Here is a 26,706-nt window from a genome sequence, read left to right as displayed (position 1 = left end):
GTGGGTAGCACTGTTGCCTCACAGCAAGAAGGTCCTGGGTTCGATTCCCAGCTGGAGCGGTCTGTGTCCTTTCTGTGTGGAGTTTGCATGTTCTCCCCGTGTTCGTGTGGGTTTCCTCCGGGAGCTCCGGTTTCCTCCCACAGTCCAAAGACGTGCAAGTGAGGTGAATTGGAGATATAAAATTGTCCATGACTGTGTTTGACGTTAAACTTATGGTTTATAACATTTTCTTTAATATGTGGACACTGTATTTTCCTGATAAAGCGCACTTTATTAGTAACGGCTCACTAATAGCACCCCACCCCCTTCCCATTCTCATTGGCTCACTGTCTAATTAAAAGCGACTCACGGTCTCATCTGATTGGCTGTCAGCACTGCGCTCTCACCTTCCCTCGTCGTTCCTATAGAGACGCTGCTGCATGCGCGCAGGCGATGGCAGGCGCGCGGGTGCGGGTGCATGTCGGAACAGGACAGCGCGCGTGATTGTGCAGGAGCTAAAATAACTAAACTTGAGGATGAAAGTGTGAGCGCAGAGTGGAAGTGAGAGAGTGAGAGTGAAAAAGAGTGAGAGCTGCAGTGACCGTGTGGAATGACACTTTAAACAGCCGGTGAATAAGTGAGAAAGGAGTGAAGCGGTGAGGTGACTCGGCTGTTCCGCTGCTCGTGCTGCAGAGCTGCTTAGGTGTGCGCGTGTGCGCAGGCATGTTGGAATGGCGTGCACCAGGAGAACCAAAACTTTGGTATCGACATGTGTCATATTGAGCGGCATGACCAACATCGTGTGCTTGCTTTATGTCGGGTGGGTCACTAATTACATCGCTAACGTCTACATCAAAGTACCGCTGCCCGTCCCGGTGAAGAAGTTGGAGGGGGATAAGAAGGGGGAAACTCTGCGGATTATAGAGAGACTGGACCGGCTGGAGAATGTGGTCAACCAGCATATACAAGGTAGTGCTGTTTACTATAGTATACCTACTTGCGGTTATAACGCTCCATGCATAACCATGCATTAGTTGCATTTGTTTATATTTGTTCGATCTGTCCACCAGCAAAGGTTCTAAAACTCACCTAGGGTGAATTCAGGTAATTTGGGACACTTTTTGGTAGATTCCCAAAAAAACCACCTAAAATTCTACACCTAAAAGACTACATGATGTGTTATTTTTTTATTTTATAATGGATACCTGTGATTATAACACTCATAACCATGATCATAAATACTGTTCTAAAATGTATTTGTTTATATTAAGGGTCTAAAGCTCACCTAGGGTGAAGTCAGGTAATTTGGGACACTTTTTGGTAGATTACAAAGAAAACCACCTAAAATTCTACACCTAAAGACGACCTTAAGTCTTTGTTTTTTCATTTTATAATGTATATCTGGTATATTTCTTTAAATAAAGTGGGTTGCCAAGTAAAATACAAGGTACTGCTGTTTACTATAGTATACCTAGCTGCGATTATAACACTCATAACCATGTATTTGTTGCATTTGTTTATATTTGTTTGATCTCTCCACTAAAAAAAGGGTCTAAAACTCACCCGGGGTGAAGTCAGGTTATTTGGGACACTTTTTGGTAGAAAACCACCTAAAATTCTACACCTAAAAGACGACCTTAAGTGTTATTTTTCATATTAAAAATTGTAATGTATATCTGATATATTTCTTTAAAGTAAGATACAAGGTACTGCTTTTTACTATAGTATACCTACCTGCAATTATAACACTTATGATCATAAATACTGTTCTAAAATATATTTGTTTATATTATGGAACTTACCTAGGGTGAAGTCATATAATTTGGGACACTTTTGGAAGATTCCCAAGAAAACCACCTAAAATTCTACACCTAAAAGACTACATTAAGTGTTTTTTCTAATTTTATGATGGATACCTGTGGTTATAACACTCATAACCATGATCATAAATACTGTTATAAAATGTATTTGTTTATATTAAGGGTCTAGAACTCACCTAGGGTGAAGTCAGGTAATTCGTGACACTTTTTGGTAGAAAACCACCTAAAATTCTACACCTAAAGACGACCTTAAGTGTTATTTTTCATTTTAAAAATTGTAACGTATATCTGATATATTTCTTTAAAGTAAAATACAAGGTACTGCTGTTTACTATAGTATACCTACCTGTGATTATAACACTCATAACCCATGATCATAAATACTGTTCTAAAATATATTTGTTTATATTTGTTTTTTTATATCTGTCCACTAACAAAGAGTCTAAAACTCACCCGGGTTGAAGTCAGGTAATTTGGGACACTTTTTGGTAGAAAACCCCCTAAAATTCTACACCTAAAAGACTACATTAGGTGTTATTTTTATTTAAAAATTGTAATGTATATTTGGTATATTTCTTTAAAGAAAGTGAGTTGCCAAGTAAAATACAAGATACTGCTGTTTACTATAGTATACCTACCTGCGATTATAACACTCATAACCATGATCATAAATACTGTTCTAAAATGTATTTGTTTATATTAAGGGTCTAAAACTCACTTAGGGTAAAGTCAGGTAATTTGGGACACTTTTTGGTAGAAACCACCTAAAATTCTACACCTAAAGGCGACCTTATTTTAAAAATTGTAATGAATATCTGGTATATTTCTTTAAAGTAAAATACAAGGTATTGCTGTTTACTGTAGTATTCCTACCTGCGATTATAACACTCCTAACCCATGATCATAAATACTGTTCTAAATTATATTTGTTTGTTTATATCTGTCCACTAACAAAGAGTCTAAAACTCACCCGGGGTGAAGTCAGGTAATTTGGCACACTTATTGGTAGATTATCAAGAAAACCACCTAAAATTCTACACCTAAAAGTCTACCTTAAGTGTTATTTTTCTTTTTAAAAATTGTAATGTATATCTGGTATCTTTCTTTAAAGAAAGTGAGTTGCCAAGTAAAATACAAGATACTGCTGTTTATTATAGTATACCTACCATAACCATGATCATAAATACTGTTCTAAAATGTATTTGTTTATATTAAGGGTCTAAAGCTCACCTAGGGTGAAGTCAGGTAATTTGGGACACTTTTTGGTAGATTATCAAGAAAACCACCTAAAATTCTACACCTAAAGACGACCTTAAGTGTTTTTTCATTTTATAATGTATATCTGGTATATTTCTTTAAATAAAGTGGGTTGCCAAGTAAAATACAAGGTACTGCTGTTTACTAAAGTATACCTAGCTGTGATTATAACACTCATAACCATGATCATAAATACTGTTCTAAAATGCATTTGTTTATATTTGTTTGATCTGTCTGCCAACAAAGGGTCTAAAACTCCTAGGGTGAAGTCAGGTAATTTACCAAGAAAAACCACCTAAAATTCTATTTTAGTTATTGTTTAAAATTTGAAATAGATATCTGGTATATTTCTTTTAAAGAAAGTGAATCATTGGACCTTCAAACACATCAAGAACTGCTACCTTAGTTAAAAAAATGACCACTGCTTTATCCTATTCAGGGTCGCTTTGGGTCCGATTCACTGGGCGAAATGCAGGGCAGGTTGCCAGTCCATCACGGAGCAAACACACACACATTCACACAAACACACACCAGTATTTCAAGTTAACCTGACTGCATGTTTTTGGACTGTGGGAGGAAACCGGAGCTCCGGAGGAAACCCACACATACACGGGGAGAACATGCAAACTCCTCACAGAAAGGACCGCAAAGAAACCGCTCCACCTGGGAATCGAACCCAGGACCTTATTGCTGTGAGATGACAGTAGTTATGTAAAAATGAGACAGCTAATAAGCTAAAATGGAAGAGTCAATGAAATTAAAGAGGACACCAAACAAATCAGTTTAATTAATTTATTAATTGAATAAATCATTAATGTAGGCACGTGGGAGGCTGTAATTCTACCCACTACACATATGTGCGGATACATACAGCAAAAGTTAAGATTTAATACTAAAAACATACTACCTACATAATTTAAGCTCTTAGGTTTGAATTATTGTTGTCATTGGATGTAGCCAAACTGAATTCTGTAATATGACACCGTGGCACACAAGAACATAGTAACTCATGATATGATTTCATGACACATGGTAGCCTAGAAACCTGCTCATTTCATTTCAGAAAAGTGTCCCATTTTAGCTGAACTACTGAAAATCATATCCAGTAAAAAGCGAAGCGTATTGTAATTAATAGGGATGTAACGATACACTCTACCCACGATGCGATGCGATTCACGATACTGGGTTCACGATACGATTTTTTTTCTTATTTTTTAAACAAAATGAAATTGAAGAAAAATTATGACAAAGTTTCCTTTTATTATTTCTCTTTAAAAAAATAAAATAAAATACTATATTTGTGCTTATCTTTTAATTATTTAAATAATGAATGCCCTTTTATTTCTGAGGTAGGTACAAACTATGCAAAACAATGCTGCACATTTCCCTTTTTGTGTAAAAAAAACTGAAATGAAATAAATCCCACATTAAATAAATAAATGAATAATACAAATAAACAAAGTATCCTCACATTAATAAACCTACCCTGTAGTGACGTCAACCAGGCGAGGTGAATAGTGCCAGTGCCCTCTGCTGTTTAAAGTGAATATCGATTCATTATACATGTAAACCGAATTAAATTGTTACACATGTGAATCGATTTGTAATTGTTTTGTGGTGCATCGTTACATCCCTAGTAATTAATAATTAATTAATAATTGTAAGTAATAAAATACAACGTCCTGCAAACATGATTGGTGTGATACACTCATTGTTTTATTTGCAGTTCTCTTATTACCTTATCTCTTATTACCATAAATAGAATATTAACATGCTTCATGGCTTACATTGCATGTCCAAGGAGCAGTGATTTCTTTTAAATTTTTGCAATCGCACACGTCTATAAACTGCACCTTTTAGACTTACCCTTTTAGTTATTTGTTCTTTGTTATATGTTCTTATATTCTTATATCTCTATATTTTTATATATTTTTACATGTATATAAATTTATTTTTGCATTACATTTAATTTTAAATGTTATTTTATTTCTTTGCATATATCAATGTGTGTTTGTGTGATGCTTGTAATTGTAAATGCTGTAACACTGCAATTTATCTCCTGGGATCAATAATGTAAATCAATCAATCAATAAATCAATTGATCTGCCAATCTTGTTTTTTGAGACCAATCAAAATGCTTGTTTCATGTAAAGGACATTTGTAGCAATCATGTAATAATGTGATCTTCAATCTGATGATTGGTCGCTAATATTTAAAGTGCACATGATGCAAAACCTTAAGCCTGATGTCCCAGATTACCTGACTTCTGTAAATTACACTCAGTTCTGTGTATCCGAACAGGGTTACTTCTGAAATAAACGTGTACTTCCACATAGCTTTGTCTAAAGCTAATTTGTGACATAGTTGCTGAATTTGTGCAACATTTAACCTGATGAACTAGTGTAATGTTATATTCCGGTTCCTTGGTGTGACTCCCACTGTTTAATGGACACCTTGTGTGTTTACTTTAGTTCAGCTGGATGGAGCTGGCACTGTAACCTACATTTAAAGAGTTTACATCCTCAGCATGACTCTTTCATATGGTTTTAGTTCCTGCTGCATAGATGATTGCTGTTCCATCCTCACAGTGTCACATAATAACCGTACTGTAACTGCATCTGCACTTAAAATAGCACACCGGCCTCAACGCAACAGCCAGGGCTAATCAATTTCCAATCATTCTGTTATGCCTTTAGGAACTACACTTTACATACGGTTAAGAGACGTACTTGTCACGGTGGTCTAGAGTTTCATTAAATTACATTTACAGCATTTAGCAGACACATTTATCCAAAGCAAATTGCAAATTCAGATTGAATACAATGCAAATAATTGAAGATAAAGGGTCCTGCTCAGGGGTCCAGCAGTGGGAACTGGGTGGAGGAGCTTCTGATTTATAGTCCAGTTCCCTAAACAATGAGCAGCAAGTGTTCGAATACAGTATATATGTATATACATATATATATATATGTATATACAGTGTATCACAAAAGTGAGTACACCCCTCACATTTCTGCAAATATTTCATTATATCTTTTCATGGGACAACACTATAGACATGAAACTTGGATATAACTTAGAGTAGTCAGTGTACAGCTTGTATAGCAGTGTAGATTTACTGTCTTCTGAAAATAACTCAACACACAGCCATTAATGTCTAAATAGCTGGCAACATAAGTGAGTACACCCCACAGTGAACATGTCCAAATTGTGCCCAAATGTGTCGTTGTCCCTCCCTGGTGTCATGTGTCAAGGTCCCAGGTGTAAATGGGGAGCAGAGCTGTTAAATTTGGTGTTTTGGGTACAATTCTCTCATACTGGCCACTGGATATTCAACATGGCACCTCATGGCAAAGAACTCTCTGAGGATGTGAGAAATAGAATTGTTGCTCTCCACAAAGATGGCCTGGGCTATAAGAAGATTGCTAACACCCTGAAACTGAGCTACAGCATGGTGGCCAAGGTCATACAGCGGTTTTCCAGGACAGGTTCCACTCGGAACAGGCTTCGCCAGGGTCGACCAAAGAAGTTGAGTCCACGTGTTCGGCGTCATATCCAGAGGTTGGCTTTAAAAAATAGTTACATGAGTGCTGCCAACATTGCTGCAGAGGTTGAAGACGTGGGAGGTCAGCCTGTCAGTGCTCAGACCATACGCCGCACACTGCATCAACTCGGTCTGCATGGTCGTCATCCCAGAAGGAAGCTGACGCACAAGAAAGCCCGCAAACAGTTTGCTGAAGACAAGCAGTCCAAGAACATGGATTACTGGAATGCCCTGTGGTCTGACGAGACCAAGATAAACTTGTTTGGCTCAGATGGTGTCCAGCATGTGTGGCGGCGCCCTGGTGAGAAGTACCAAGACAACTGTATCTTGCCTACAGTCAAGCATGGTGGTGGTAGCATCATGGTCTTGGGCTGCATGAGTGTTGCTGGCACTGGGGAGCTGCAGTTCATTGAGGGAACCATGAATTCCAACATGTACTGTGACATTCTGAAACAGAGCATGATCCCCTCCCTTCGAAAACTGGGCCTCATGGCAGTTTTCCAACAGGATAACGACCCCAAACACAACCTCCAAGATGACAACTGCCTTGCTGAGGAAGCTGAAGGTAAAGGTGATGGACTAAACCCAATTGAGCACCTGTGGCGCATCCTCAAGTGGAAGGTGGAGGAGTTCAAGGTGTCTAACATCCACCAGCTCCGTGATGTCATCATGGAGGAGTGGAAGAGGATTCCAGTAGCAACCTGTGCAGCTCTGGTGAATTCCATGCCCAGGAGGGTTAAGGCAGTGCTGGATAATAATGGTGGTCACACAAAATATTGACACTTTGGGCACAATTTGGACATGTTCACTGTGGGGTGTACTCACTTATGTTGCCAGCCATTTAGACATTAATGGCTGTGTGTTGAGTTATTTTCAGAAGACAGTAAATCTACACTGCTATACAAGCTGTACACTGACTACTCTAAGTTATATCCAAGTTTTATTTCTATAGTGTTGTCCCATGAAAAGATATAATAAAATATTTGCAGAAATGTGAGGGGTGTACTCACTTTTGTGATACACTGTATATATATATACAGTATATATATATATATATATAGATATAGATATACACCGACTAGGCATAACATTATGGCCACTGACAGGTGATGTGAATAACACTGATTATCTCTTCATTACAGCACCTGTTAGTAGGTGGGATATATTAGGCAGCAAGTGAACATTTTATCCTCATAGTTGATGTTAGAAGCAGGAAAAATGGGCAGGCGTAAGGATTTGAGTGATTTTGACAAGGGCCAAATTGAGATGGCTAGACGACTGGGTCAGAGCATCTCCAAAACTGTAGCTCTTGTGGGGTTTTCCCAGTCTGCAGTGGTCAGTATCTATCAAAAGTGGTCATGGGCAGCCAAGGCTCATTGACGTACGTGGGGAGCGAAGGCTGGCCCGTGTGGTCCGATCCAACAGACGAGCTACTGTAGCTCAAATAGCTGAAGAAGTTAATGCTGGTTCTGATAGAAAGGTGTCAGAATACACAGTGCATCACAGTTTGTTGCGTTTGGGGCTGCATAGCTGCAGACCAGTCAAGGTGCCCAGGCAAAAATGGTTCAGGAATGGTATCAGGAGCACAACAACGAGTTTGAGGTGGTGACTTGGCCTCCAATTGAGCATCTGTGGGATGTTCTGGACAAACAAGTCCGATCCATGCAGGCCCCACCTCACACTCATATGAGTGTGAGGACAAATCCTTGGGGGTCTAGTGGAGTCCATGCCTCGACGGGTCAGGGCTGTTTTTGCAGCCAAAGGGGGACCAACACAATATTAGAAATGTGGTCATAATGTTATGCCTCATTGGTGTATATCTTCTTACATCTTCGGCATTTAACAGACACCTTTATCCAAAGCGACTTACATTACAGTTACAGTATACAGTCTGAGCAACTGAGGGTTAAGGGCCTTGCTCAAGGGCCCAACAGCAGCAACCTGGCAGTGGTGGGGCTTGAACCAGCGACCTTTGGACTACTAGTCCTGTGCCTTAACCACTAGGCTACGGCTTGCCCTGTTTATATATATATATATACTGTATATAAACCATTGCATTTAATTGTATGGATGATGTTGCATTTGTGAGTCTGGCTTTGGACCTTGGTGTCCCTGTGTAATTAAATAAAAAAAATCACCAGAAGTAATAGGTCAAAACTTCACTGCAAAGAGAACTGCAAAAAGTTAATTATTTCTCACCCAAGACATGCTGTATTTGCCACCAACAGCTTTGATACAAAGTACTAATATTAATTATCTGTGTTGCATGAATATATGTTGAGTAAAATGTAGATTTTTATGCTTATGCCAGTGAAAAGACATTGTGTGAATTTAAAGTGTAGATGGAAGTTGGAGCCGAAAGTGTGTGGCCACCTTTTCTAATCATTAAGGTGTCACAACCATTAGTAACAGGAGAGTGGAGGCTAACCACAAACAGGGGGCCAACTACATATCAGTGTCCACAGTCCACAGTTTTAGAACAGGATGCTCCATGGTCGGGTTTCCGCATGCTTCACGTGGTCATATGGTGTATACCGCAATGTCTTTTGACTATATATATATATATACTGATCAGCCATAACAATAATAATAATTATTAAAACCACCTCCTTGTTTCTACACTCACTGTCCATTTTTATCAGCTCCACTTACCATATAGAAGCACTTTGTAGTTCTACAATTACTGACTGTAGTCCATCTGTTTCTCTGCATGCTTTGTTAGCCCCCTTTCATGCTGTTCTTCAATGTTCTTCTCAGCACTGCAGTGACACTGACATGGTGGTGGTGTGTTAGTGTGTGTTGTGCTGGTATGAGTGGATAAGACACAGCAGTGCCGTTGGAGTTTTTAAATACTATGTCCACTCACTGTTCACTCTGTTAGACACTCCTACCTAGTTGGTCCACCTTGTAGATGTAAAGTCAGAGAGTCGCTCATCTATTGCTGCTGTTTGAGTTGGTCATCTTCTAGACCTTCATCAGCGGTCACAGGACGCTGCCCACGGGGCGCTGTTGGCTGGATGTTTTTGGTTGGTGGACTATTCTCAGTCCAGCAGTGACAGTGAGGTGTTTAAAAACTCCATCAGCATTTCTGTGTTTGATCCACTCATACCAGCACAACACACACTAACACACAACCACCATGTCAGTGTCACTGCAGTGCTCTGAATGATCCACCACCCAAGTAATACCTACTATGTAGTGGTCCTCGGAGAGTCCTGACCATTGAAGAACAGCATGAAAGGGGGCTAACAAAGCATGCAGAGAAACAGATGGATTACAGTCAGTAATTGTAGAACCACAACGTGAGCTGATAAAATGGACAATGAGTTTAGAAACAAGGATCAGTGTATATGTAAATATATTGATTTAATAAATTGTTGGCTATACCTTTTAGGTTTTATGCAAATTGTAGAAGGTGGATGGAAAGATCCATACTATTACATCATATTGTACTGAGCTGATAGGAAGTTTGATAAGGTGAAGGTGCATCAGTTCAGTGTATATGTTATATAAGGCTGACAAAGCCAACAAGAAATAAAAATACACCACTCATAATTGTTAGTATAAAATTGACACGTGTTAAATATTCACATATTAGTGAATTCACTAATCTTCATCTTTCTAACACATGCTCTGATGGCATTTTAATTCCATGTTAGATGCTAATGTACAATATTACAGGAATTATGGACTGCAAACTAAATCCCTCTGGACTAATATAAGCCCGCGCTATCAGTTTCACCCCACAGGGGCTCATACTGACGGATAATTACATAAATGATTTTATCTGCTTCATATTGCTCAGGATTTCACACTGACTTAGTGCTGATGTGATAAACGTAATTAATCCTGGTTCGAGATGAAAAAAATCTCACTTTTTTTCTTTTTCACGCCTTAAGTGAGTTTGTTTATTTCCCAGCTTTACTGTTTTTAAAAAAAAAGACACAGATATGTGTTAAAGTGGCGTTAAAACTTCAATAAATAAATAAATACTTTTATTTTAGCATGAAGTATAAACATGAAAAAAAGCTTGTTTAAATTAAACAACCTTCAGTGTGGCTAAGTGGGTAGCACTGTCACCTCACAGCAAGAAGGTCCTGGGTTCGATCCCCAGGTTTGGTGGTCTGGGTCCTTTCTGTGAGGAGTTTGCATGTTCTCCCCGTGTCTGCTTGGGTTTACTCCGGGTGCTCCGGTTTCCTCCCACAGTCCAAAGACATGCAAGTGAGGTGAATTGGAGAAATTAAATTGTCCATGAGTGTGTTCGATATAACCTTGTGAACTGATAAGTCTTGTGTAATGAGTAACTACCGTTCCTGTCATGATTGTAACTAAAAGTGTAAAACATGACGTTAAAATCCTATTATAAAACGGATAGTTCCGGTCCTAAAATCTGATTGGCTGAGCCGCGTTCGAAGCCGTTGTAAAATCCCCGATAAACGCACACCTATGACCACCTCACATCATTCCATATTAATACGCCACTGAATCGAAAAAGTTAATGTTATTTTCGCCCTCATGTTGCCTAGCAACACTGTTAATCGAACTATTTTGCGTCGCGGAAGAATGCTTTATTGTAAGTTTATACACGATAAATACATTTATGAATTAAACATTGTTGTATTTATTATATTTTTTGTTGACCGCCGTTTTATAAAAGCAATAAGCCACTCGAGACCGTGCATTACTGTTATGATTTTAGATCGGGGAAAGAAGTTTTCCCCGTGCTAAAATCACAGTAATGCACGGTTTCTCGTGGCTTATTGCTTTAATAAACCAACAAACAAACGGTGTTTAGTGGTAACAATTGCTCCGCTCAGCAACATGGGTCATGGGTCGTTTCTTTCTTCCAGTTACCCCAGTTAACGTTTTCATGTTTTCCAAAAACATGCAATGCTACATTGACACTAGAAGTACATGATAGAACGTGTGATTTTGTGTTGCGCCCCTGTTCAGGGTGGCACTGGACGTGTAGTAAGTGGTCAGATGAAAGCTTATTTTTTGATGAATGGCCATAATTCTTACAGACACATATCACAATGTTGTGGAGACTGGGGGAAGGGGGTGTTTGTATTTTAATTCCCATGCTTTTGGAATAGGGTGTCCGACAAGCCCATGGTCAGGTGTCCATATACCTTTTTCCACTGATGTATGTCTATTGTAGCCTTAGAACACACATTATTTCTCAAACTTGATTGATAATAAAAAAAAATTGTAAGTGGTTGAAATGCTACAGGCGGTATGGTGACTCACAACAAAAAGGTCCTGGGTTCGATCCCCAGGCGGGGCGGTCCGGGTCCTTTCTGTGTGGAGTTTGCTTATTCTCCCTGTGTCTGCGTGGGTTTCCTCTGGGAGCTCCGGTTTCCTCCCACAGTCCAAAAACATGCAGTCAGGTTCATTGGAGACACTGAATTGCCCTATAGGTGAATGGGTGTGTGTATGTGTGTCTTCCCTGCGATGGACTGGCGCCCCATCCAGGGTGTTACTGTGTGCCTTGCGTCCATTGAAAAACTGGGATAGGCTCCAGCACCCCCCCCCCCCCCCCCCCCCCCCCCCGCGACCCTAATTAGATGATAATTGATGAATTTTTCCCTTAATTAAAAGTAGCATAATAAACGACCCACATTTGCAGGTCTTTTTTAATGTCAAGTTCTGGATGTTCAAATTAATGTAGTCGAATTAAAAGTAGATGATAAAATTTAGGAAAATGCTACTTTTTTTTTTTTTTTAATTCTCTTGTTTAGAAGCGTAAACATGTCATTTACAGAACACTGCACTTCATGTTAGCAGCTGCTGGCTTTATTCAAAGCTCTGATAATGAGTTTGCCCCAGCTTCTTCCTCCACTGATTTGGGAACAACAGACCCGGGGCTGCCACTTTGTTCCTCTCAAATCCCTCCAGTTGGCTTAAAAACTGTAACAAAAGGGCTTTTGTATTTTGGCAGATTAGCTGCTGCCACAATGTCTGAGCTTGGGCTTGTCCTCATTTACTTATGATGCCTACACGAAGTGGACCTGAGAGGAACGCAACTACTGCGAGTTCTTTTCTGCCATCATAACTTTCCTAATTGTCCTCACAATCTAGTCATATCCAATTATCCAATTGCTAGGGATGTAACGATACACTCATATACCCACGATGCGAAGCGATTCTCGATACTTGGTTCACGATACGATTTTTTCCCCGATTTTTTTAAACAAAATGAAATTGAAGACAAATTATGACAAAGTTTCCTTTTATTATTTCTCTTGAAAAAAAATACTGTATTTGTGCTTATCTTCTATTTATCTAAGTAATGAATACCCTTTTATTTCTGAGGTAGGTACAAACTATGCAAAACAATCCTGCACATTTCCCTTTTTGTGTAAAAAAATCCCACATTAAGTAAATAAATAAATAATACAAATAAAGAAAGTATCCTCACATACATACATTTGACTGGAAAATTCTGGATCTGGCAACCCTGTAGTGACGTCAACCAGGTGAGGTGAATAGCGCCAGTGTTCTCTGCTGTTTAAAGTGAATATCGATTCATTATACATGTAAACCGATTTGAATCGTTACACAAGTGAATCGATTTTTAACTGTCTTGTGGTGCATCGTTACATCCTTACCAATTGCATTACGCTTTCTCTCCACTCTTGACCAAGGAGACCCGTGACTGACACACTCCCCCTCCGACACATGTGCAGTAGCCAGCTGCTTCTTTTCGCCTGCACGAGGTGGATTCATATATGGATCAGTCTCACGCACGGAGAGTCACGCATTGATCCTCATCATCCCCCCTCTCTGTGCAGGCGCCATCAATCGTGGTCGTAATTGCATCACTTATGAGGAACCCTTTCCGGCATTCAACCCTATAAACGAGCCAAGCATTGTCCGTGTAGCGCCCAGTCTGCTGGTAGCAGAGCTGAGATTCAGACTCACTAGTTTGAGCGTCAGCTCAGGTGTGCTAGCGTATTTTTCCGCTGAGCCCCCAGGTGTTTTTAATGGTCCCAAGCAGAGGTCATGTCCAGTCTAGTGTTTCGGTCCACACTTTCATCGCTCTACATTAATCTAAAATTATATTATATTTTACAAATACAGGTTCTGATTAAATTGTCTTATATTTTAAGTTACTTGATTTGTAAACAGGACAGGGGTAGCTCATGTTGGAGGTGGTTTGTGTAGGATGTCAAGCCTAGGCCTTCTCAATTCTGATAGGTCTACCGCTAGTGATCCACAGCTGCACCTTGTTTGAGGTATAATGCTCACAGCATTTAAGCAAGCAGCTGTGGATCCTTCAGTGGAGACTGTTTTGACTTTGTCATGTCGGTTTGGTATTCATGTTCATGTTTGTTTGGTTCTGTGCTCTTGTCTAGTCCATGCTCTTTTCTAGTCCATTCTTTTTTCTAGTCCATTCTTTTTTCTAGTCCATGCTCTTTTCTAGTCCTTGCTCATGCTTCTTGTTTAGTCTTGTTCATGTTTTGTGTTAGTCAGTTAATGTTTAGCATTGTTAGCTTAGGTTCAGGATAGTTTAGTCACATTATATGTGTTTAGATTAGCGTTAGCAGTTAGCATAGCATTTTAGTTTAGCTTTTAGCTTAGTTTAGCTTGTTCCAATCTGTCTTGTGTAACCATGTCTTATGTTTTGTTATTATTAAATACTTTAAGCATCTCTGCGTGTGTGTCCGCCCCGTTGTCACGTCTTGGCCCATTCGTCACACTCAGCTGTTAAGGTACTCGACTAGTAATCAGAAGGTTGCTGGTTCAAGACTTACCACCACCAAGCTGCCACTGTTGGACCCCTGAGCAAGGCTCTTAACCCCTTAATTGCTAAAACTGTATCAGTCATTGTAGGTCTCTTTGGATTAAATCGTCTGCTAAATGCTGCACATGTAAAGGTACAAGTTTCTGGAACCAAATTTAATGCTAATTTTAATGTAGATGTTTATCCTTGTGTTGTTGTGGATCGTGAACTTGCAAGATTTGTGGGTATGTTGTAAAATGTAGTCTTTATTTTCTGTACACAACACTCTCTGTGGTAGTGTGGGTAGTGTGGTAGCAGCTGGTCGACCCTAATTCACCTCAATTGTTAATAGTTGCTAGGGTGTCCTGTTCCTGTTCCTGCTTTCCTTTTTTTTTTTGAACATGCACTTAATGACGGCAGCCCATTATTTTTTTAAATCATAGCACTTGGTTTTGAAATGGTTGCGAGAGGGCCAGTGCGATCCAAAGTGGATCATTCGCCTTTCCTGGCGCAACCATTTCTGTATATCCAGGCTTGGGACTGGTACTAAAGGTGCACTGATAGGTTCACGTCACACCATGTGACTTCTGTATTTGTGAGCCCGGCCCAGGATTCAAACCTCTGGAACACCCAGACATAGCCAATAATGCCTGTATGTAGATGCTTGACTGGTTAAACCCTGTATCCCAGTGGTAGTGGGCTAGTGGAATTTAACACTGCTCCACATAAATGTTTTATTTATTTTTTTAATGCATTTTCTCCCCTTTTTCTCCCTCTTTAGCGCGTCCAATTGCCCAATTTGCATCACGCATCCTCTCTGCCTCTGCCGATCCCTGCCCTGACCGAGGAGATCGAAGCTAACCCCCTCCTAACATCCCCTCCGACACGTGAGCAGCAAGCCGTATGCATCTTGCCACCAACACACTGACGAGTGTTGCGCCACCTAGCATTGCGTGCGGAGAGACACACCCTAAGAGCACTCCTTCCTCATCTCCGTGTAGGCGCCTCTAATCAGCCAGCAGAGGTCGTAACCGCACCAGTCTGACAGAGAGAGACCCACTTCCGACCTTAGTCCCGCCCATCCGAACAACAGGCCAATCGTTGTTCGTATAGCCGCTCAGCCTCGGTCGGCAAGGCAGAGCTGGGTTCGATATGACGTACTCGAGATCCTCTCCGGTTTGCAGCGTGTGTTTTTACCGCTGCGCCACCTGAGCGGCACACTGCTCGACATAAACGACGTACTGCCGAAATCTGTATATTTTATCGCATTCTGGTAAATTTTTTTCTGATAAATATATGTATTGTCTTCTATTAGATGCCTGATAACGTGTCTTTACTTTTTTGTAGCTGCTGTTTGTGTGTTTTGCTCATTTCACGGGGACGTACTGAAGTGTAAGAGGTCAGATAAACCTGCTGTGCTGTGTGAGGTTTCTGACAGACACGGTGGCACAAACTGCCTGATCTCAGAGAAACAAATGAGATGAGAAGCAGCTATATTCGGCTGATTACTTTTCAGACATCCTCCTGCTGCCGCTCTAGACCGGTTTCATCCTTTGGCACAGGCATCCACGGCTGTCATTTCTCAAAGGGTTTCGACAGACAGATTGCATCAGGGCAGATCTCTCCAGTCGGAACACTTCAGGGAAAATGATTTTTTCCCCGTACAGCTCGGTGAGGAGCTCAGTGAGGCCTTTCCAAAACACACTTTTGCTTCTTTTGTTGGTGAAGATTTGTAGAATTCCTCAGACATATCCTCTCTCTACAAACCAGTGGCACTAAGCAGCTTTTTCTAAACACTTTTCTAGGATTTGCGCATCCTATAGTAGATACGTCATGTATTTTTTTTGCTTTTGTAATTTGCTTTTGAAGGCAGTCAAATTCTTCATGCACCACACCCACACTGGCCGAGACGGGTCACGGGCTAATGAAGGCCTCCTTTGACCTGTGCAGGTGCTTTTGCAGATTCCTCATCAGTTTTAGATGCCCTCCCTTTCCAAGTCGTCAGGTCACTGTACAGTTCACACGACACGACTGGATCTCTTGTAATCGGGAGTCTTTCAAGTCGGTGTGGCTTTCACACTACACGACCGATCGATCGGCGATAGGGGGTTTCACACTACACCATCTATCACCGACTACGAAAACACACGCCAGAAGTGAAGAGGGGTTTAACGACACCACGTCCAAAAATGCACGTCAACAAGAAGCGAGCGATCAAAGTGTGTGCGCTGATGTGCAGCGTAAAAGCAAAGAGGAAAAATAAATGAATCTGAGTGGATTTGGCAACGTGAACAGCATGGATTATTCTATAGTGAGTTGGAGGTTAATAAAGATTTTTGCAGTGCAGCGTTGGTGTTATGTTTTGTAGAGAACGATCAGGTCAGAAATACCGTAAAACTTGTGTGTGCGCCGATGTATTCTGATATAAACTATATTATGCCCCTGTCCCACTCCTACCCCGCATTTCCCCTCACACCGTATCTTGCGTTCTCATTGGCTGTTCGACATAGCACTCATTGCCAGTCGGGCAACTCAGATCCAGATATTTGACATGCTAGATATCTCTCTTCAATTGCCAAGCACTCGGCAAGACGCTCAGATTGAGTTGTTGAGCAGTTCACACATAGCGATCGAGAGCCGAGTTTCGATCGCCGAGCGAACGCCGAGTTGCCCCCGAGCCGGCAAATCTAGCGCTGACCAGTCTGCGAGCGAAAATCAGGGCAAAAATCGTGTAGTGTGAACTAGGCATTAGACACAGCCTATTGCGCCACTGAGAAGCCAAACTCTCAGACTCCTTGTGGTGATGAGCTAGCACATTAGACTACTGTGCCAACTTTTAACAGTGTATTTCATAATTACAGGAGCCAAAAGAGAAGATCCTGGGTTCGATTCCAATGTGGGGCGGTCAAGGTCCTTTCTGTGTGGAGTTTGCATGCTCTGCCGTGTCTGTGTGGGTTTCCTCCAGAGGCTCCGGTTTCCTCCCACAGTCCAAAGACATGCAGTGAGGTTAATTGGAGATACAAAATTGTCCATGACTGTGTTTGACATTAAAAACTTGAACTGATGAATCTTATGTAACCAGTAATTACTTGTCCTGTCATGAATGTAACCTTCCAAAACCAGATGCAGATAAACTGCAGCTGTGTTCATGACACCAAGGCAATCAGCAAGGCAATCACTGTAAAATGGGGATGGGATAATCTACCTGTTAGATTATTTTATTTGTAAAAATTATGGACAGGATTCATTTTAAACTAATTAAGGAAATCAGCCTGCGTGAAGAAAACAAGTCTTTAACCTCTTTAGTTTTTGTAATTATTAGATGGTAGGATGATGTAAATTCATAAACAAAGATATAACATTAAAACCACCTCCTTGTTTCTACACTCACTGTCCATTTTATCAGCTCCACTTACCATATAGAAGCACTTTGTAGTTCTACAATTACCGACTGTAGTCCATCTGTTTCTCTGCATGCTTTGTTAGCCCCATTTCATGCTGTTCTTTAATGGTCAGGACTCTCCCAGGACCACCACAGAGCAGGTATTACTTGGCTGGTGGATCATTCTCAGCACTGCAGTGACACTGACATGGTGGTGGTGTGTTAGTGTGTGTTGTGCTGGATCAGGTATGAGTGGATCAGACCCAGCAGCGCTGCTGGAGTTTTTAAATACAGTGTCCACATACTGTCCACTCTATTAGACACTCCTACCTAGTTGGTCCACCTTGTAGATGTAAAGTCAGAGACGATCGCTCATCTATTGCTGCTGTTTGACTTGGTCATCTTCTAGACCTTCATCAGTGGTCACAGGACGCTGCCCACATGGCGCTGTTGGCTGGATATTTTTGGTTGGTGGACTATTCTCAGTCCAGCAGTGACAGTGAGGTCTGATCCACTCATACCAGCACAACACACACTAACACACCACCACCATGTCAGTGTCACTGCAGTGCTGAGAATGATCCACCACCTAAATAATACCTGCTCTGTGGTGGTCTTGGGAGAGTCCTGACCATTGAAGAACAGCATGAAAGGGGGCTAACAAAGCATGCAGAGAAACAGATGGACTACAGTCAGTAATTGTAGAACTACAAAGTGCTTCTATATGGTAAGTGGAGCTGATAACATGGTTTTAATGTGAACATGTAGGTATAAATATAAGAATGAAAATTTTAAAGAGGAGTATGTAGGCTTGAATATGGTGTCTCAGTTTGATTTAGGTTAACGTGTGGTGTTAAACAGTATAGGCACAATAAAGGCACAGCAAAGCAGTAACACATATCAGTAGCAAAGATGTTGTTATGAATAACAGCTTAAAGACATCTATGTTGATGAAAAAGAGCTTTTACTGGTATTGCGGTGCATTTATGGCCTTTTCCTTTGGATAAATTGTCTCGATCCTCACAAGAATCTCTTTGAAATCGCAATTTGTGCAAGTGTGTGTGTGTGTGTGTGTGTGTGTATCCTCAGAATACCAATACAGGGAATATCTTCTGAGAAAATTGCTGTTACATCCCATCAGTTCCATTCCGGACGTGTGGCACCTATGCCAAGGTGCATTAAAGGTGATTTGGTGGATTGCGGTGGTCCAACATCTTACTAAGACAGACAGGTGGTGACAAATTAAAGGAAAAACGTCGAGTTTATGTTTAATTCTGGCTTCTGGTGTTTGTTTTTTTATTCATATTTTTTTCCCCTTTTTTTCCCCCAATTTTTATCCCCCGGTCTAGTCGTGTCCAATTACCCTGATTGCGTCCTCTATACTGATTCGACCCTTCACCGCTGACTGAGGACGCCTCTCAACTGACATTCGCCCCCTCTGGTACGCACAGTCAGTACAGACTGCATTTTTTACCTGCACGAGTCGAGTTCATATACTTGACAGGCACTGTGCACGGAGGGCCACACCCCCATCAGCATTATTCCTCAGCCCTGTGCAGGCACCATCAGTCAGCCAGCAGGGGCCGCAGTCGCACCAGTTATGAGGACCCATGATCCGACTTTCTTACCCGTAACAACCCTGAACAACAGCCAATCGTTGTTCATACTGCCGCCCAGCCCAGTCGGAAAGGCAGAGCTGAGGTTCGATACGATGTATTCGAAACCCCAACTCTGGTGAGCTAGCATACTTTACCGCTGCGCCACCTGAGCGACCCTGGTGTTTGTTATCCTACCATCTAATAAGACACTGCCTCGTTTCCTTTAATTTCTAAAAACTGTGATAGAAAAATCTAATGATTTAGAGGTTAGAGGTACATGTTAGCTGCAGCTTTTCCAGCTGGCACTGCCAGCCTCGGGGCAATTCATTTTATCTCTGTAATAATAACACAGCAAGGTGCCTCTCATCCACCAGCCTTGGAGGTACTCTGATTTGTGACATGCCAGAAGCTTCCGGATGCTGTGTACACACAAGTCTAATGCTAAGTCTAAACCAGTATTACACCGTCCTGAAAAAAAATCAATACACGCTGGTCAAAAACAATCAACATAATTCTACAGCACATTCTGGAATGGACCTTTTCTGATCCTAGGTGGTAGTTTCCCTCAGTGGAGGCAGTGAAGCCTCGTAATAACTGATTACAGATCTCACAGCCGGCTTACTGGAGGAAGTCCTATTAGACTGTTTGTGTTAGGTGTGGATTTCCTCGTCTTTACAATGTAAACAGTTTTTCTGCTTGACGCTCAGGACATGTTTTCTACTCCAGTCAGGTTTATGTAAATCCATGTTAGATTATTTTTTGTTCTTATAAAAGCCAAGTGTCATATTTTCTTGTTACATTTCAGTAACACAGAGTAAATGTGCTTTTATTAATGTATTTGTTGTACACAAAGAAACAGTATGATATAAATAGGGTGAGGTGATCAAAATATTTTACTTTTTTATTACACAAAGTGATTTTTTCCCCTAATTTTCTCCCCTAATCTAGTCGTATCCAATTACCCTGATTGTGTTACACTTCAACCCTCCACTGCTGACTGAGGAGCTTTGCAACTGACACATGCCCCCTCCGACACGTATGCAGTACCGACTGCGAGTTCACATGTGGATCAGCATTGTGCACGGGGAGCCACACCCTGATCAACACACTATTCCCCAACTCTGCACCGGCACCATCAATCACCCAGCAGAGGTCGCATATTGCACCTCTAACGATAACGATATATCCAATCGTTGTTCATGTGGCCACCAATTCCAGGCGGATGGCAGAGCTGAAATACAATATGATGTATTCGAAATCCCAGCTTTGGTGTGCTAGCGTGTTTTTACCCCTGCACCACCTACAAAATTGATTTTGAATTAATTTGTTTTGCCAAGATTTTGAAACAATGAATTAATTTTATGTAAAATTGCAGGTTCAGAGATTTAATGGTTTATTCATTCACAGTTAGGTTAAATTTATTATAATCCAGCATTTTACGGCAGTTTTTGCTCCTGAAACAGCAAATACTGACACAGTTTAACATTTGTATTTCAAATCTACAATAATATGCTTATAGTTAATATTTAATAAATTATTACAAATATATATATTAAATTATATTGTAAATAATATAATTTTATATATTCCTTTATATGAGCTGGATATATAAAATATATCTATATATTTAATGTATTTTATTTATAATATTATATAATTAATGTATATTATTATAATTGATTTATATGTATATGTATGCTTATATATGATACTGTACCTAAACATTATAAAACTACTTTTAATTACCTTTTTTAATGCATTTTCTCCCATTTTTCTCCCGATTTCGTGTAGTCAATCTTTCTTTCGCTGCTGGGGGATCCCTGATTGCATTCGAGGAGGGTATGTTGCTCTGACACTTGCGCAGTCATTGCGGCCCCTTCTTTTCTTCCATGCATTCTGCACAGGCACCTCTATCTGCTAATCAGGGTCCTTGCACAGCGTTTCAAGACACCACCCACATAGTCCAGTCATCCTGCCCACCCTAGCAGACACGATGGCCAATTAGTGGCTGCTGTAGGCACTGCCAATTATGCCCGGTAGATGCCCAGCCGGCAGGTGGCAATGCCGAGTTTCGAACTGAGGAGTTCAGAGTCTCGGCGCTGGTGTGCCCATATATATTTCCAATTTATTTTATATATAATGTTATAGAATTTATGTACAGTATGTTTATATGTATATGTTATATATATAATGCTGTACCTAAACATTATAAAACTACTTTTAATTACATTTAAACTATACATTGAGGTTAGAAAACATTAAGGTTAAGAAAGGTAAAAATAATTAACCATAGAGCTGTGATTAGATGAATTGGCTAATCACAAACTTTGGTTAAAATCTTAAAATTTAAAAGCTTAAAATGTATTTTATTTAATTGATTTTATGTACCTAGTAGCAATGGGGGGCAGAAGGGGGCACATACTTTTGGCCATATAGTACTGGATGCATAGTACTGTGTTTTTTTCCCCCAGTTTTCCAGTTTGGAATGATTTTTCTTTTGTGATGACAGAAGTCATTTTCTATGCCAGGCTATTTATGCACAGATTTTTGGTACCTCAGGCATAAACAGCTGGAAAGCAACCAGGCTATCAGAGGAGACATCTGGCATAGCTGGTTGGTTGAATAGTCTTCAGCTCTGCCTTTGGCTTTTTTTCTCAGAAATGGCATTGGTGGTAAATAATGATTAAAAAAGCTCTTAGTTTGTATTGGTCATGGTCTCTGTTGGTATGTGGCTTAATCATGCCTGATTGGCATTGATCTTCTCTGATTGGTCTCTGTTGTATGCACCTTGCTCTTGTTTGATTTTGGTTGCTCTTGTATTTGTGTTGGTTGATTATGGTATTAACTTTGATTTCACTTTGTACAGGTCGTAGTCTTGTCTTGGTCTCAGTTGGTATGGGACTTAGTTGGTTTAGGTCCTTGTCTTATTTTGGTTTTGGTTGGTAAGATCTTAATCATGGTCACAGTTGGTTTGGGCTTGCTCTTGGATTGTATAGGTCCTGGTCTTTTGGTTGGTGTGGGTTTTGCTCCTGTCTTGGTCTTTAATGACATGATGCATGCTCAAGTCTTGGTCTCTGCTGATATGAGCCTTGGTCTTGTCTTGTTTGTTATGGTTTTAATCTTGACCTAGTTGCTATAGGTCCTTGTCTTGTTTTTGGTTGGTAAAGATTTTTCTTATCTTAATCTCTAATGGCATGATACATGCTTAAGTCTTGGTCTATGTTGATATACGTAGGTCTTGATCTTGTTTTATTTAGTATGGTTTTATATTGGCCTAGTTGCTTTAATATTGGCCTCCTTGTCTTGATTTTGGTTGGTTTGGATTTTACCCTTGTTTTGGTCTCTAATGACATGATGCATGCTCAAGTCTCTGCTGACATGAGTCTTGGGGTTGTCTTGTTTGGTATGGTTTTAATCTTGGCCTAGTTGGTATGGGTCCTTGTCTTGTTTTTGGTTGGTATGGGATTTGCTTCTGTCTTGATCTTGTAGTATGGTGCATGCTCAAGTCTTGGTCTTTTTTGGTATAGGTCTTGGTCTTGTTTTGTTTGGTGTGGTTTTAATCTTGGCCTAGTTGGAATAAGTTGGTGTGGGTCCTGGCCTTGTTCTTGTTTTCGGTTGGTATGGATTTTGCTCTTGTCTTGGTTTCTAATGGCATGATGTATGCTCAAGTCTTGGTCTTTTTTTGGTATAGGTCTTGTTTTGTTTGGTATGGTTTTAAACTTGGCCTAGTTGGAATGGTCCTAAGTGACTATGGTTTTTCTCTTGTCTTGATGTCAGTGGGTGTGAGACTTACTGTTGTTCTAGTTTAAGTCGCTCTTAGTTTAAGTAGGTCTTATTTTTATCTTAAGGATTATTATATCAGAATCTTTATTAGCTGTGTTAAAAAAGTCATTTAATCAGAAATGACCACTAATTTTTACTACAGAATTGACTATTTTTAGAGCTTGCGTGTTGATAGAACAACGCTAAGTGTATTATTGCGGTCAAATTTTGAAACGATTTCTCAGCAAGCATTAATGGATTTGGCAGGAGGGCCAACATTTGTTTGAAATGAAAAGAATCAGAATGTATTAAATGCGTCAGGAATTATGCAGATGGAGAGAAATCACATAGCCGCAGTCCTTCCTGGTCCTCTAGCTTAATCAGTAGCGCAGTGGGTTCATTTGAGTGAGACTAGAGCGTGTTGATTTTTGTCGGAGCAAAATGGATCAGGCATTTAATTACCCCAAATGGAGCACAGGAGAACGGATAACGAAAACAATTAATTACTTTTAGGCTGGAGGGGAAAAGTCGGCAAGACAAAAACAAGTTCAAAAGAATGGATTCTTCTGTAGCGCTGACATATTTCATAAACGTTCTTTTACTTCAGCTCATGTGCTTCCTGAATAAGAACCGTTTTGCATAATACGGTGCAAAAATCTAATTGGTTTTGCAGAGATATCTTTATCATAACACGTTATCATAATCATATTATTATCGTAATACATAAACCTTTCGCTAAGCAGCCAAGAATAGCGAAGGAATGGTTTTCCATGTGTGCCTAAAGCTATTAATGTAACTCAACTATGGGAATGACAAAACCCCGCCAGCAAGTAGGAGCACAGATCGCCAGGTGTTCAGGAGACAAGGCTGAGGCTAAACCCAATAAGAGCACTGAAGGGTTGATAAACAATTAGAGTAGAATTGTGAGAATCAGACCTTTAAGCACCGTCATTCTCAGAAAACAAGCAAAGAATTACACTTGTATAGCATGCAAATCATATTTATTTATTTATTCATTCATTGTCTGTTTCGCTTTACCATCGCTTTATCATATTCAAGGTTAAAGTGGGTCCAATTCACAGGTAGTGCTTTTCCACCAAAAGAACCCTGGTTCTTAAACCGGTTCTGTTCTACACTAATCAGCCATAACATTAAAACCACCTCCTTGTTTCTACACTCACTGTCCATTTTATCAGCTCCACTTACCATATAGAAGCACTTTGTAGTTCTACAATTACTGACTGTAGTCCATCTATTTCTCTACATACCTTTTTAACCTGCTTTCACCCTGTTCTTGAATGGTCAGGACCCCAAAGAGCAGGTATTATTTAGGTGGTGGATCATTCTCAGCACTGCAGTGGCAATGACATGGTGGTGGTGTGTTAGTGTGTGTTGTGCTGGTATGAGTGGATCAGACACAGCACTGCTGCTGGAGTTTTTCAATACCGTGTCCACTCACTGTCCACTCTATTAGACACTCCTACCTAGTGGGTCCACCTTGTAGATGTAAAGTCAGAGACGATCGCTCATCTATTGCTGCTGTTTGAGTTGGTCATCTTCAAGACCTTCATCAGTGGTCACAGGGCGCTGCCCACAGGGCGCTGTTAGCTGGATATTTTTGGTTGGTGGACTATTCTCATTCCAGCAGTGACAGTGAGGTCTTATCCACTCATGCCAGCACAACACACACTAACACACCACCACCATGTCAGTGTCACTGCAGTGCTGAGAATGATCCACCATCCAAGTAATACCTGCTCTGTAGTGGTCCTGTGGTGGTCCAGACCTTTGAAGAACAGCATGAAATGGGGCTCACAAAGCATGCAGAGAAACAGATGGACTACAGTCAGTAATTGTAGAACTACAAAGTGCTCCTATATGGTAAGTGGAGCTGATAAAATGGACAGTGAGTGTAAAAACAAGGAGGTGGTTTTAATGTTATGGCTGATCGGTGTATGTCTAGCTGCATTTACTTCAGATTAGAACGCTAGTTCGCTGTCTGGAATCTCTTTGTTTTGATGGAAACACGCAGAACTGGTTCAAAATCAAGTTCGCGAACCAGAACCGGAACCAGAACCAGAACCGTTCCGTGTCTGTGGAAAAGGGGCATGGGTGAAAGGCAGGAAACACCCAGGACAGGTTGCCAGTTCAGTCTTTGAACTGTGGGAGGAAACCGGAGCTCCCATAGGAAACCCATGCAGACACTGGGAGAACATGCAAACTCCACACAGAAAGGGAATCAAACCCAGGACCTTCTTGCTGTGAAATGACAGCAAGAAGTGAAAAAATACTGTGATACAAATTTTGGTCATACCCTCCAGCCCCAAGTTTTATTTCATTGGGTTACTACACGCAAATGGCCCCAGTTTGATGGAATGGCCCTAGAGCCAGTATACCTGGTGTCAGTAGAATGGTGGAATGGTTAAGGGTTGCTTCTCTTTGCATCACTTTATCTACATTATTTGAATACCACAGCCTATCTGGATTGTTGCTGACCATGTACAGCCCTCTGTGGCCACAATTTACCCATCAATCCCCAGCATAATAATACGCCATGTCACAAAGCGAAATCTCAAACTGGTACCATAACCATGACATCGAGTTCAGTGCACAATAATGACCTCCCTAGTCAGCAGTTTTGATTTCAATAGGGCACCTTCGGGATGTGGTGGAGTGGAAGATTCGCAGCGTGAACGTGCAGCCGGCAAATCAGCAGCATGCATGATGCAATCGGGCTAACATGGACCGAGCTAATAAAGAAATGTCTTCAGCACCCTGTGGAGACCAGGTCACTAAGCACTGAGGCTGTTCTAGGAGCAAAGCCGGGTGGGTTGGGGGTCGCTCCTGGTATTAGTTCCTAATAAATTCTTATTTTATTTATGCATTTGAGCGTAGCCAATTAGTCCTCCGCTGCTGGAGCCTCGGATCGCATCCGAAGAGGTAATATTTGCCCGACACCCCATCTTACTCAGCCATACTTCGGTGGTTTTGCACATGACGCCTGTCACGCTGATTTCCGTGTTCCTCCACTTCTGTACAGGCTCCTCCTGTGTGTCCTTACACAGAGACCCCACCTCTTTTTCAGTCTGGTCCTTTCCCACCCAGCAGACTTAGTGGCCAATGTTGTTTACTGTAGGCACTGTCAGCTCCTTGTTTCTACACTTACTGTCCATTTTATCAGCTCCACTTACCATATAGAAGCACTTTGTAGTTCTACAATTACTGACTGTAGTCCATCTGTTTCTCTACATACTTTTTAACTTGATTTCACCCTGTTCTTTCATGGTCAGGACCCTCACAGGACCACCACAGAGCAGGTATTATTTAGGTGGTGGATGATTCTCAGCACTGCAGTGACACTGACATGGTGGTGGTGTGTTAGTGTGTGTTGTGCTGGTATGAGTGGATCAGACACAGCAGCACTGCTGGAGTTTTTAAATACCGTGTCCACTCACTGTCCACTCTATTAAACAATCCTAACTAGTTGGTCCATTTTGTAGATGTAAAGTCAGAGACGATCGCTCATCTATTGCTGCTGTTTGAGTTGGTCATCTTCTAGAGCTTCATCAGTGGTCACAGGACGCTGCCCACAGGGTGCTGTTGGCTGGATATTTTTGGTTAATGGACTATTCTCAGTC

General features: G+C 40.8%; 1 protein-coding gene across 1 annotated transcript in view; it reads left to right on the top strand.

Moving 5' to 3' along the window:
- Window positions 1-451: 451 nt before the first annotated feature.
- Window positions 452-26,706, top strand: part of galnt18b (UDP-N-acetyl-alpha-D-galactosamine:polypeptide N-acetylgalactosaminyltransferase 18b) — a 130,130-nt gene continuing 103,875 nt past the window's right edge. The window contains exon 1 of the mRNA XM_063012425.1: window positions 452-948. Within this exon, the coding sequence (XP_062868495.1) occupies window positions 711-948 (238 nt within the window). The 5' untranslated portion in view covers window positions 452-710. The remainder of the gene's footprint in view (window positions 949-26,706) is intronic.

The sequence above is a fragment of the Trichomycterus rosablanca genome, chromosome 17, assembly GCF_030014385.1.
Source record: "Trichomycterus rosablanca isolate fTriRos1 chromosome 17, fTriRos1.hap1, whole genome shotgun sequence".
Taxonomy (NCBI): domain Eukaryota; kingdom Metazoa; phylum Chordata; class Actinopteri; order Siluriformes; family Trichomycteridae; genus Trichomycterus; species Trichomycterus rosablanca.
This window is presented reverse-complemented; position numbering and strand designations above follow the sequence as displayed.